This window comes from Eptatretus burgeri, chromosome 16 (genome assembly GCF_056783735.1).
Source record: "Eptatretus burgeri isolate ZD-2024b chromosome 16, Ebu_testis_v1, whole genome shotgun sequence".
In the NCBI taxonomy this organism is placed as follows: Eukaryota; Metazoa; Chordata; class Myxini; order Myxiniformes; family Myxinidae; genus Eptatretus; species Eptatretus burgeri.
The window spans coordinates 23,304,248-23,316,747 of NC_140976.1; the positions used below are offsets into that span (position 1 = coordinate 23,304,248).

The following is a 12,500-nucleotide window of genomic DNA, read 5'->3' on the forward strand; positions in this document are numbered from 1 at the left end:
AAGATGTCACCGAAAGCCTGGATCTTTGTTTTGACCCAAGAAATCCGTAATCCCAACGGCTCCGACTCCTCATTCAGCACCTCGAGGGCCCCCAAGAGGATGTCTAAAGTCTCCGCAAAGATGACTGCATCATCTGCAAAATCAAGGTCCGAGATCTTGACATTGCCAAACGATGCACCGCAACTTGATCTCTCCGACATCCTCCCAAAAATCCAGTCCATACAAGTGCTGAAAAGTGTGGGGGCAAGTACACATCCCTGACGAACTCCAGTAACAACTGGAAATAAGTCAGAGGCGGTACCACCACACTTCACAGCACTCTCAGTACCAGAGTAGAGTTCAGACATCAGATCGATCAGTTTCGGTGGCACCCCACGAAGACCAAGAATCCTCCAGAGGACATCCCGATTCACTGAATCGAACGCTTTACAGAGATCAACATAGGCTGCAAGCAGCCCCTGCCGAAACTCTCGTCTGCGTTCGGTGAGGACACGAAGTGCAAGGATACGGTCAATCGTTGACCTCTTTGGTGTAAAGCCTGACTGCTCTGGACGCTGGTGCTCAAGCAGATGGTGGCGAACCCTATCAAGAATTATCCGAGCAAAGACCTTGCCCGGCACTGAGAGCAGCGTCACCCCTCGGTAGTTGTTGCAGTCTTGGCGATCACCCTTCCCTTTCCAGAGAGGGACAACAAGGCCCCTCTTCCAGTCAGTTGGGATGATGCCTGTGTTCCAGGCAGAGCACAAAACTGCATGCAACGACGCGAGTGCAGCATTTCCACCAGCCTTGAGAAGTTCAGCATGGATGCCACAGATCCCTGGAGCTTTGCCCCGTTTCAACTGGTTCACCGCAGCCCGTGTTTCCACAAGCGATGGTGGACCACAGTTGATTCGAGGGTCAGCAACAGGGATTGTAACACCCTTGACGTCCAACTCGACAGCTGGGGGATCAGCCTGGTACAACCGCTCAAAGTAACCGGCCCAGCGGGCCTTCACTTCAGACTCCTCTGTCAAGAGCCTACCACTCTCTGCTCGAACTGCAGTGCTCCGAGGGATGGGCTTGGATGAACGTAATGCGCGAATTCCCCTGTAAGCGGGACGAGAATCACCTGTCCACAGGTGATGCTCTACCCCCTCACAGATTCCTCGCACATAGGCCTCCTTGTCCACCCTCAGTGCACGTACAGTTTTACGCCTCAGCTCCCTGAACAGCTCAGCTCTGCCATTCAGCCTGGCCCTGCGACTCTGGTCAATGGTATCCAGTGTCCCTTGAGAGACAAAATTCTTCTTTGCCCTGCGGTGAACTCCAAGGCATCCACCGGCAACATCAAGGACGGTGGTCTTGAAGGTGCTCCACAACTCTTCAGGACCCCCAAAGCACCCAGACCCCCAAGTGTCCACTCAGCCTGTTCGCAAACTCCTCAGCTACTCTCTCATCCCTGAGCTTGGCAACATCCAGCCTAGGCTGGGATGGTACCATTCTCCAGGATTTAAGGTGCAGCTTTAGAGTTGCTACAACAAGCCTGTGGTCAGTATTGAGGAACTGAGCACTCCGGTAGACCCTGCAGTTCTGGATCATCCTCCAACGACCGTCAATGAGGACATGGTCAATCTCCTTTGCCACACCGCCAGCGTTGGAATACCAAGTCCAGCGATGAGCTTGCGGGCGCTGAAACCATGAACCAGCCACCCTAAGTCCATGACTTCTTGCAAAGTCAAGGAACTTAGTGCTATTCTGGTTCATAGTTCCTGACCCATGGGGACCAACACACACCTCATAGCCATCCCTATCAGTTCCAGTCGATGCATTGAAATCCCCAAGACTAGAAGTGTATCTCGTCTGGGGCACTGATCAACCACAGACTCGAGTGTGGCGTAGAATGCATCCTTCACGGTAAGATCACTCGCCTCAGTCGGAGCATAAATAGAGACCAGGGAAATGACACCTAAGGAGTGACGAATCCTTAATCTCATAATACGCTCGTTGACCGGTGTTACCTCAATTATCATTGGGGTCAGCTTATTGGACACAGCTACAGCAACTCCTTGGGTATGGTAACCATCAGAGCGACCAGACCAATAGTAGGTGTAACCACCCACCATTATCTCGCCGCAATCCGGTCTCCGAACCTCAGAGAGAGCTGCAATCCCGATGTCCAAACGCTTGAGCTCAGATGATAACAGAGACAGGTGATCATCCTCTCTTAGGGATAGGACATTCCAGGCACCCACCCGAAGGGACCGCCTCAGGTTAACCCAAGGAGACCGCCGTCTGGTGGACGACACCTCAGCACCACTCCGACACACTCTCCCGCAATCTGACCCAGGGATGTTACCCCGTGGTTTCCCTCCTTTCCAGGTAAGATGTTTCCAGGTAAGAGGAAAAGTTTGGGGTTTTAAACAAAAACGAAACAAATGAACAAGCATGGGTACAAGTTCTGAAGCACATTCCTTCAAGACATTGGGAGGAATGCCATCTTGCCCATAGGCCTTGCTTATGTCCAGAGAGGGGAGTCTTTCGTTGACTGCATGAAAAGAGATTACAGGGAGGGACATAGGATTGGTGAGGGAAGCATCAGAGGGAGATGGAATGTTAGAGTCAGCCAGTGGGGAGTTAGAGGAGAAAAGAGAACCAAAAAGAGTTGCTTTGTCAGTCGGAGAGACAGCGATAGTATCATCGGAACGGAAAAGCGAAGGAAAGGTAGAGCGACAGAAGTTGTTAGAGATACTTTTAGCGAAGGACCAGAAATATCTAGTTGTGGAAGAAGATGAGAGGTTGTCACATTTCTTTTGAATAAAGGGATGCTTCGCTTCATGAATAATATGTTTATCATGATTTCTGGCAGATATGAAAGCTGAATGCGAGTCGGAGGAAGAAGAGTTTTACCATGTCCGATATGCGGCGTCCTTTGCACGAATGGCTCCAGAGCAGGAATTATTGAACTAATAATTGGTTGGAGAGATGGACTTCAAAGAGAAGGGGATATAAGCCTCCATTCCTGCAACAATAACCTCAGCTATACGTTCAGCAGAGATAGGGGCATCTGCCCGAGGAGAGGCAGTCGTCTTTCCGGGGAAAGTCAGACAAGAAGTTTTGAAAACCAGTCCTATCAGCATTATTGAAATACCTGACATTTCGTCGGAGCAGTCGGATGAGAAGAAGTGGTGGTAAGTAAAGTGATGTTCATGAGATTGTGGTTAGAAGAACCAATTGGAGGTGAAATTGTGTAGTTGTCATGCAATGGATTGGAAGTGAAGAATAAATCCAATGTATTGGTGGTGTGGTCATGAGGAGCTTGAGGGTGTTCGGATGTCATGGCCACATGGCAAGAGTTAAGATAGTCAAAGAAAGCTATAAAGTTTGTAGAATTGGGAGAGTAGCTGAGAGGATGCAGTCATGTTGGACATTGCTCGAGAAAAAGCAGTGCTCTGGAAATCTGTGTTCAATGAAAACACCAAGGTCCCAAATCCATCTCTTTCTGCACCTGTCCTTTTCCCCCCATTACAAAATGTTTCCTCCAGCATATGAACTTCTCCTCTGCCATAGTGGAGAGCTTTCTCACTCAACTCGACACCTCTTTCGCAACCAGTCCTGATGACAAGTGCTATAATCCTCAGGTGCTTCAGTCCAATCAAATCAAAATCAAAAGTCAATCACAGGTCCTTCTTGCATGGGCAACATACTCCATCTTGGAAAATTGCAAACATCACTCCAATGAATAAGAAGGGTTCCAAAACCGATCCCTTCAAGTGCAGACTAATCAGCCTTCTCTCCATCAATGCAGTTGACCTCGGATGCTAGCTCTTCTCTAACTCGCTAATCTCTGACAACCAGTGTGGCTTCTGACCTGGTCATTCCACCTTGGATATGATACTCCTGGGAATGTTACAACAGTAGTGTCAGACCTGCCAGAGGGATATCTCACAATACTTTGACACTGTCTGGCATCCCATCCTGATTTACAAGTTGTCTTAATTTGGTACTCTCGGCCCCCTAGAGTACAATATGAGTGGAAAGAGAAATTACCCTTAATGGTATCCTTTTCCCATGATATTTCCCTTCAGGTCATGTTCCACAAGACACCGACTTCATATAGTTTCTGATTTCAATTCTGATTTCTGATTCTTTTGAAAACCAACTTCACCATTTTGCCAATGACTTCATCCTTGATGGAATAACACATCACACTTGTGAAAGGCTGGCCACGATTGAATGCCTTTCATCAGACCTGGACAAGATCAGTTGCTGGTTATCGACTTGGAACATTATGTTCACAAGTCACATGCTCACAGTCCCTCTCCGCAAGATTGGCAATTGAACTATCCATTCAACTTCTCTGGACAGCCACTGCAAGATGGGCAGTCCCTGGAAATCCTTGGCCACACCACCTGCTATAACCCTTTGTGGGGAGGAAAATATTGCCAAGCTAGCATCAAAGGCTATTTAGAGTCAGGTAGTCTTCATAATGCCTCTTTCAGCTGTGTAACAGCCTTAATAACAGCAGTGTGGGATTCAATTATAGAGAATTCTCAAGCCGCACTGAGCTTATCACAGTGTACAAGACTTTCATATGGAACTCCATGAAGTATTGCTCCCACATTTTGGGATGGTGCTTCTGCTGCCCCACTTGCTCATTTCGATACGGCCGAAAGAAACAAGGCCTTCCGCAAAATTTGAACCTCAAGGCAGAAGGTGAACTCCCAAGGACTGCAACTCTTCCACCGGTGGCAAGTTGGTGGATTCTATTTTATACAAGTTTACGTCTGGTCTTGCTCGTTCTGCCTTATCCGATGTCTGCCCTTACCAAGCTTCCCCAGTTCACATGCATTCCTCAAGAAAACATCACTTGCTCCTACTGACTATCCCACAGTCCAGTCTGATTGCTCACTTGTCTTCATTCATCCTTGGATTCTCACAAGTGTGGAATAGTCTCCCCGTGATATTTGTCTCGACTACCTCAACTCAGTGTTTCATGTTAGCCAATTACTATACCATGCGCTCACCCATACACATTCTCTTCAATGCAAGCTGATCCTTTCCCATTCTGTTCTTCTCTGAGCCAATGTTACTCATTTGATGTTATTGCTCCTTTCATCCTTGTGAATATCCAACCCCGCCCCCACTCCCTAAACAACCTCATACTCTTTTGGTAGTTTTTAAACCTATAGATTCACCCCCACCCAGTAGTTTGTAAATCTACTGCCCTTTGTAGTTTGGCTCTTCCATAAGCATAGATCCTTGTGCAGTATGCACTGTATCGTTCAGCTCAAATCAAGCACCCCGATTATCAACAGGATTATTTGTTTGTGTGAACTCAAATCGTCTCTCCAAACTCAACCAGGCTGCACTTTGATAAGTTCCAGCCTAACTGTTCTTCCCTCTTGGTTTAACAAAAAAAAAACAAAAAAAACATTGAGACAGATGAGCAAAGCGAGATTTAATTAAACGTGCAGGGATACGTGTTAGACGAAAGACAGTTTTTAATTTCATCCTTCAGAGCAGACAGGGATTAATGCACAGCAAGTGAAGCTTCGCTGACGGAGACTTTTTTTTGGGCAAGTCACTAATTATCATTCCCAAATTGGCTCAAGAAAACCAGTGCAGCTGACAAGCATGACCGATGATCCGTCAGCTCGGCGTCCTCTCCTCGGCAGCTTCACGTTTCACGTTACCCCAGCTTGGGACAGACCTGCCTCTGCATCCAGCATGTAATTACCGAGCATACCCATGGGGCAACTGCGGTGGTTTCAAATGATATGCTCAAAGCCCGTCTCAGCTGAGTGCAGTGACTGGAGTTGAGGGCCCCATAAAAAGTGGTATTTGTTCGTTATATCTCTCTCTCCCTCTGTTTCCAGCCAACATCAGTCACAGATTGCACCATCGTTAAGAAAGGTACGCACAGACAGGAAGTCAATGTTTTGGGTAAGAAGAAGGGATGAAGGAAACTTTCCATAAGTTTGGTAGCACAAGGCAATGGGAGAGGAAATGCAATCTCGAAAGGTGAACATGATGTTCCTGAATGGGTGAAGAAAATGGAATAGAAATCAGATGAGATGCTGCAGAAAGATTTACACCCTACTTACTCTCCCATTTCACAAACCACAAGAGGTCACACATTCACCAACATACCTTCTCTCCAATAAAATCTTCCTCCCTGAGCTCCTCTCCACGTTGAAGTTCTGACTCAATGAGGGCCAAGGCTTCTTTAAGCCTCTCATCGAAGTTCCGCTCCTCAGGCCCCACAAGCTGTGTTGTAAAATCGGGCTGGGTAAATATGGGGGAAAATAAGGAAAATGAGAGTTTCCACCATTTTCATGGACATGCTTAATCATAATCACCAACACCGACCGACACATGGTTTAACTAGCGACAATTTTTACAGTGCTGCTCACCGGAGAGATCATTCTAGTCTCGTAACTCAAGGTATATGCATGTACTTATGTATTGTCAGACTCCGCGATTCGCAGGGGATATGTTCCTGGAAAATGCAGTGAACATCGGGGTGGGCGAATGTCGGGGCATTGTTTTTGTTTAATAATTATTATTTTTCTGTTACATATATATATATTTTTATTTTTAATTTTTATTTTTTTACATGGTTTCAGCTCATGGAAGAGCAATTACACTGAACAAATCAGGACACAGCATAACAAAGGGAACAGCAGAAGATAGGGGGAAAACCAACAGCAGGGCGGAGGGAGAAAGTAGTCGGAGATGGATAAACAATGAATGCAGGTAATAATGAGGGGTAGGGGAGAATGCAAAGGGTGTGAAATATGGATACATAAGCAAAATTGTGTTTGACCAAGGTCTGAGGTGAGGGAAGAGGCTGCTGCCTGTCTGTCAGAAGGATGAGAGATGTCATTGCAGAGAGTGGAGTCATAAGCAGAGAGAAAAAGAAGATTTTCCAGAGTCATTGATGAAGATTAGGAACAAGATGGGGCCGAGAACACTGCCATGGGGTGCTCCAGCCTTGACAGGGAGAGGAGATGAAAAAGTTCCATTGAGAACCACATGGTGTCTACGAGAGGGCAGGAGTTCAGTAACCCAAGAGTTCAATTGGCCTTGGACTTCATCGACAGAGTTTGGAGGGCAAGGCAGGATACCAGACTGTATCAAAAGCTCGAGATATGACCAGAGAGACGGCCCTGATCTCATGTCTGATATTGAGAGCCTCCACCCATTATTGGGAGAGTAGAAACAGCATGTCCAAGGTAAAGTGACCTGATCTGAATCCGAATTGATGATCTGAAATGAGGCTGTTGGAGAAAAGGAATGATTTTATGTTAACTGTGATGATGGATTCCATCACCTTGCTGATGGTTGGAAGTAAGCTAATTATCTCAGGCAAAGGGGATCAGTTTTTGCACCTTTTAAAAGTAATGCTGTGATGTTTGCTGATTTCCAAGCACATGGAAGATGACCTCTGTTAAATGACATGGTAAAAAGGGCAGAGAGAGGAAGCGCAGGAGCAGCAGAGCAGGTTTTTAGGACACGCTAGCTGATGCCATCCAGTCCGGTGGCAGAGTCAGAGTCGAGGGTTTCCAAAAACTTTTCCACCTTTTCAGGTGCGAAATATACATATTTCAAGAGCAATTGGGTACACCTGAGAAGGGTGAGTACAGAGAGCAAGGGGTTGGAGACAAGATTTTGAAGCAAACACAGATTGAGGTGTTCAGCCTTCTTTCGAGCAGTCGGCTGTGGTGCCATTTGAAATGAGGAAAGGCGTGGAAGGGGAGCATACACTAATGACCGACTTGACAAGGCGCCACCTCATTTTATTGGAGGGACAAGTTTGAAAGCTCATTCTTGAGATTCAACAGATGTTGTTTTCTGGCTTTCCTAAGGATAGACGCACACTTGCTGTGGGGCTTTGTGGAATGATCTGAGGTTGCCTTCGATCATATTTGCCTTGTAGGAGAAGAATGACAGTTATTTTAAAGCAACAGCCTCACCACAGGATTCAGAGAACCAAGAGCAGGAGGATGGGTTAGATAATTGAAGAAGGAGATGGGATGAATCTGTGCAAAAGAGAGAGCAGGTTTCTGTGGAAGAATTCCCATGATTAATTAATATCAGTGGTGGTGAATATTTAAGACCAGTCCTGAAGTGTAAAAATAAATAAATAAACAAAACAAAAACCGCAAATACATGAAGAAGGGCACACTTCATGACACGCAAATACACGGGATCTGAGAATGTGTGTGTGTGTGTGTGTATACATTTATAATAATAATAATAATATAATACCATTCCATTCATGCCATAAAGGAACATAGGGCTGTCTGAGGCAGTTTCATTGGCAAGGAGTACAGTCCTGGACAAGTCACCCCTCTGACACAGGTTACCCCAATACACTGGTACTCATTACACTGACTTCAGAAGGATGACAGGCTGAGTCAACCCCACCTGGTGTTAATTCAATTAACATAGATATAGAAATTAACAAACTCAGGTACAAAAAGGTCCCAAGCCAGCAAGACTAACCGCTAAGCCAACACCAGGCTTTGATATGAGTGAGAAAAGTGAAAAATAAATTTCAGTGCTTTATCATAAAGAAACCATTGCAACCTGTTCCAAGTCACGGCACTGTTGAGCATGCCCAACATAATGGCGGCTGAAGACTCCAGCGAGCTGACAGAGGGTTAACAAAGATGGCACGCCACGATCTTCATAGCGAACGTAGTGAGCTTCATACTTAACGCGTGCACATGAGAGAATAGGAAAAACAACAACAACAACAACAACAACACAATACCCTGGCAATTTGGAATCCGTGACGTTGGCTATGACCCTTTTGCTTCCGGTTTGTTTTTGCTTCCAGTTTTTTTTTTGCTTCCGGTTTTTTTTTGCTTCCGGTTTTTTTTTAGCTTCTGGTTTTTTTTTTGCTTCCGGTTTTTGTCATGTGGAATGATGCATGCCGGGAGATAAAGGCATCGTCGGAGACATGAAAGACCCAAATATCAGCCATGGTGTATATTTCCTCCACTGATTTTAATAAAGATATCTCCCACATCATCAAAAAATAATTTTTAATCGTGATTTACGTTATTTGATCGCTGATCCCGAATCCAGGCTGAAGTAACCGGAAATTGCGTATACAGTTGTGAACAAGTTATAGGTAAAGTCAGAAGTGAATGTAAGAATAATCCTACGTTCGCTTCTTGTATTTATTTTTTTACATGAGATCCTGTTCTAAGCGGTGTAGTTGTTGTTGTGAAGGTAATGTTGAGGTAATATTAATTTTTTTAGATGAGATCCTGTTATAGGCGGTGTAGTTGTTGTTGTGAAGGTAATGCTGAGGTATTATGTTGAGGGAATTTTTTTTTCAGATGAGATCCTGTTCTTGGTGGTGTAGTTGTTGTTGTGAAGGTAATGTTGAGGTATAATGTTGAGGTAAAATTAATTTTTTTCGATGAGATCCTGTTCTCGGCGGTGTAGTAGTTGTTGTGAAGGTAATGTTGAGGTATAATGTTGAGGTAATATTAATTTTTTTAGATGAGATCTTGTTCTAGGTGGTGTAGTTGTTGTTGTGAAGGTAATGTTGAGGTATAATGTTGAGGTAATATTTATTTTTGCAGATGAGATCCTGTTCTAGGTGGTGTAGTTGTTGTGAAGGTAATGTGAGGTATAATGTTGAGGTAATATTTATTTTATTAGATGAGATCCTGTTCTCGGCGGTGTAGTTGTTGTTGTGAAGGTAATGTTGAGGTCATATTAATTTTTTTAGATGAGATCCTGTTCTTGGTGGTGTAGTAGTTGTTGTGAAGGTAATGTTGAGGTATAATGTTGAGGTAATATTAATTTTTTTTAGATGAGATCCAGTTCTAGGTGGTGTAGTTGTTGTTGTGAACGTAATGTTGAGGAATTGTTTTTTTTTAGATGAGATCCTGTTCTCGGTGGTGTAGTTGTTCGTGTGAAGGTAATGTTGAGGTATAATGTTGAGGTAATATTTATTTTATTAGATGAGATCCTGTTCTCGGCGGTGTAGTTGTTGTTGTGAAGTAATGTTGAGGTAATATTAATTTTTTTACATGAGATCCTGTTCTTGGTGGTGTAGTAGTTGTTGTGAAGGTAATGTTGAGGTAGAATGTTGAGGTAATATTAATTTTTTTAGATGAGATCCTGTTCTAGGCGGTGTAGTAGTTGTTGTGAAGGTAATGCTGAGATATAATGTTGAGGAAATTTTTTTTCAGATGAGATCCTGTTCTTGGCGGTGTAGTTGTTGTTGTGAAGGTAATATTAATTTTTTTAGATGAGATCCTGTTCTAGGCGGTGTAGTTGTTGTTGTGAAGGTAATGTTGAGGTATAATGTTTTTTTTTCAGATGAGATCTTGTTCTTGGCGGTGTCGTTGTTGTGTAGGTCAGGTTGAGGTAATATTTATTTTTTCAGATGAGATCCTGTTCTCGGCGGTGTAGTTGTTGTTGTGAAGGTAATGTTGAGGTATAATGTTGACGTAATTTTTTTTTTTCAGATGAGATCCTGTTCTCGGCGGTGTAGTTGTTGTGTAGGTAATGTTGAGGTAATATTTATTTTTTCAGATGAGATCGTTTTAGGCTGTGTAGTTGTTGTTGTGAAGGTCATGTTGAGGTAATATGCAGTAGTGTTATCACGGTTACAGAAATGCACAAATAATAATTGATCTATAGTATACCAAATCACACCTTTATGACTAAAAGATTAACAACAAAACCAAAGAGTAAATACTCCAGCAATTTTAAGTCTACATAATTTAATAATAAAGATATCTGCCGCATCATCAAAAAATAATTTTTCATCGTGATTTACATTATTTGATCGCTCATCCCGAATCCAGGCCGAAGTAACCAGAAATTGCAGCATCGAATGTAAGAATTCTTCGTTCACTTCCAAAGCTGCTTTGTGCCAAAGCTGCTAACGATCGAGCAGAAGCAACTCCGTTTGGAGATCGCAGAGGACATGCTGGAGACTGTGAACAGTGATCCCAACTTCTTTAACACAGTGATCACTGGTGATGAGACCACAGTGATCCGTCATTTTGTCAAAAACAAAAATCCGATGGCGCTCACTTCCACTTCCTCACTCATCGGCGGTCTGTCGGCAAATGACAGCTTCTGCTATTCACGCATACGAATTAGGATCGCCTACATACGTGCACCAAACCACGCCTCCCTAGCTTCATTTGTTTACCCATGAAAAATTAAGGTTGGATACTTTTTGAACACACCTCGTATATCTACATATCTATCCATATCTCTCTATCTCTATCTCTATCTCTATCTCTCTCTATATATATATATATATATATATATATATATATATATATATATATATATATATATATATATATATATATATATATCTATATCTATATCTATATCTATATCTATATCTCGATATCTATTTCTGTATCTCTATATTTATACATCTCTCTGTCTCTCTCCATCTCTCTGTCTCTCCATATATATATATATATATATATATATATATATATATATATATATATATATCTCTCTCTCTCTCTCTCTCTCTCTCTCTCTCTCTCTCTCTCTCTCTCTCTCTCTCTCTCTCTCTCTCTCTCTCTCTCTCTCTCTCTCTCTCTCTCTCTCTCTCTCTCTCTCTCTCTCTCTCTCTCTACATATCCAGAGTGTGGTTATGTCTGGATGGTGTTTATCTCTGGACATGTCCAGGCAGGGTTTGTCTCTGGACGTGTCCTGGCGGTGTTAATGTCTGGATGGGAGTTTGTCTCTCGCCAGCTTGGCTCCGGATGTGTCCAGGCAGTGTTTATGTCTGGACGGAAGTTTGTCTCCGGACTTGCCTGGACAAGAGTTTGTCTTTGGATGGGAGTTTGTCTCCAGGCCGTGTTTACTGTATGACCGGTAGAAAATGGATTTCAGACATTATTTTGTTTCAATCTTCACTGTTATTCTATGCAGAATCATTTTGATGAGACGGTATGAATCGTAATTAATGCTCCACCACACGCCTGCCTTCACTTCCTCTCACCTCACACTGTCTGCCCTTCCCACACCCCACCTCGCTCCCCTCCCTCCTCTCTCCTTTTCCCTCCACCTCTTCGCTCTCCCCAACCCATCTCTCCCTCTTCCCCCCTCTTTTTCTCCCCCCCTTTAGTATTACCGTCAGCGAAGTGACAGGTGGTATTTGCTAGTATATATATATATATATATATATATATATATATATATATATATATATATATATATATATATAGTTATGGTTCTCGGAACCGTATGCATACAAACATACAGTTGTCCCGAAGTTAGTTATGCCATTAGTATATGTGCAGATAGATCCCTCCCTTGTGTGTAGTGGGAAGACACTGGGGTGCGTTGCGATGGGCTTTTAGTTAGGATTAGAAATCATTTCTCCACTTTTGTTTTATTTCCCCTGTTGTTGGAGCCGCAGTACCTTCCTCTCCCTTGCTACTCTCGTTTGGGCTGGACAAGCGCTTCATCGCCGACTCGCCTAACCAGCGACTCGTTTTTGGAGGCAAAATCTT

The 12,500-nt window shown here is 43.7% G+C and overlaps 1 protein-coding gene across 6 annotated transcripts in view; it reads right to left on the reverse strand.

Annotated features, from left to right (window-relative positions):
- Positions 1–12,500, reverse strand: part of LOC147010706 (dystrophin-like) — a 1,018,488-nt gene that overhangs the window by 512,589 nt on the left and 493,399 nt on the right. For all 6 annotated transcript variants that reach the window (XM_085859617.1, XM_085859614.1, XM_085859615.1 and 3 more), the window contains one exon: positions 6,130–6,264. In XM_085859617.1, coding sequence (XP_085715743.1) covers positions 6,130–6,264 — 135 coding nt within the window. The remainder of the gene's footprint in view (positions 1–6,129; positions 6,265–12,500) is intronic.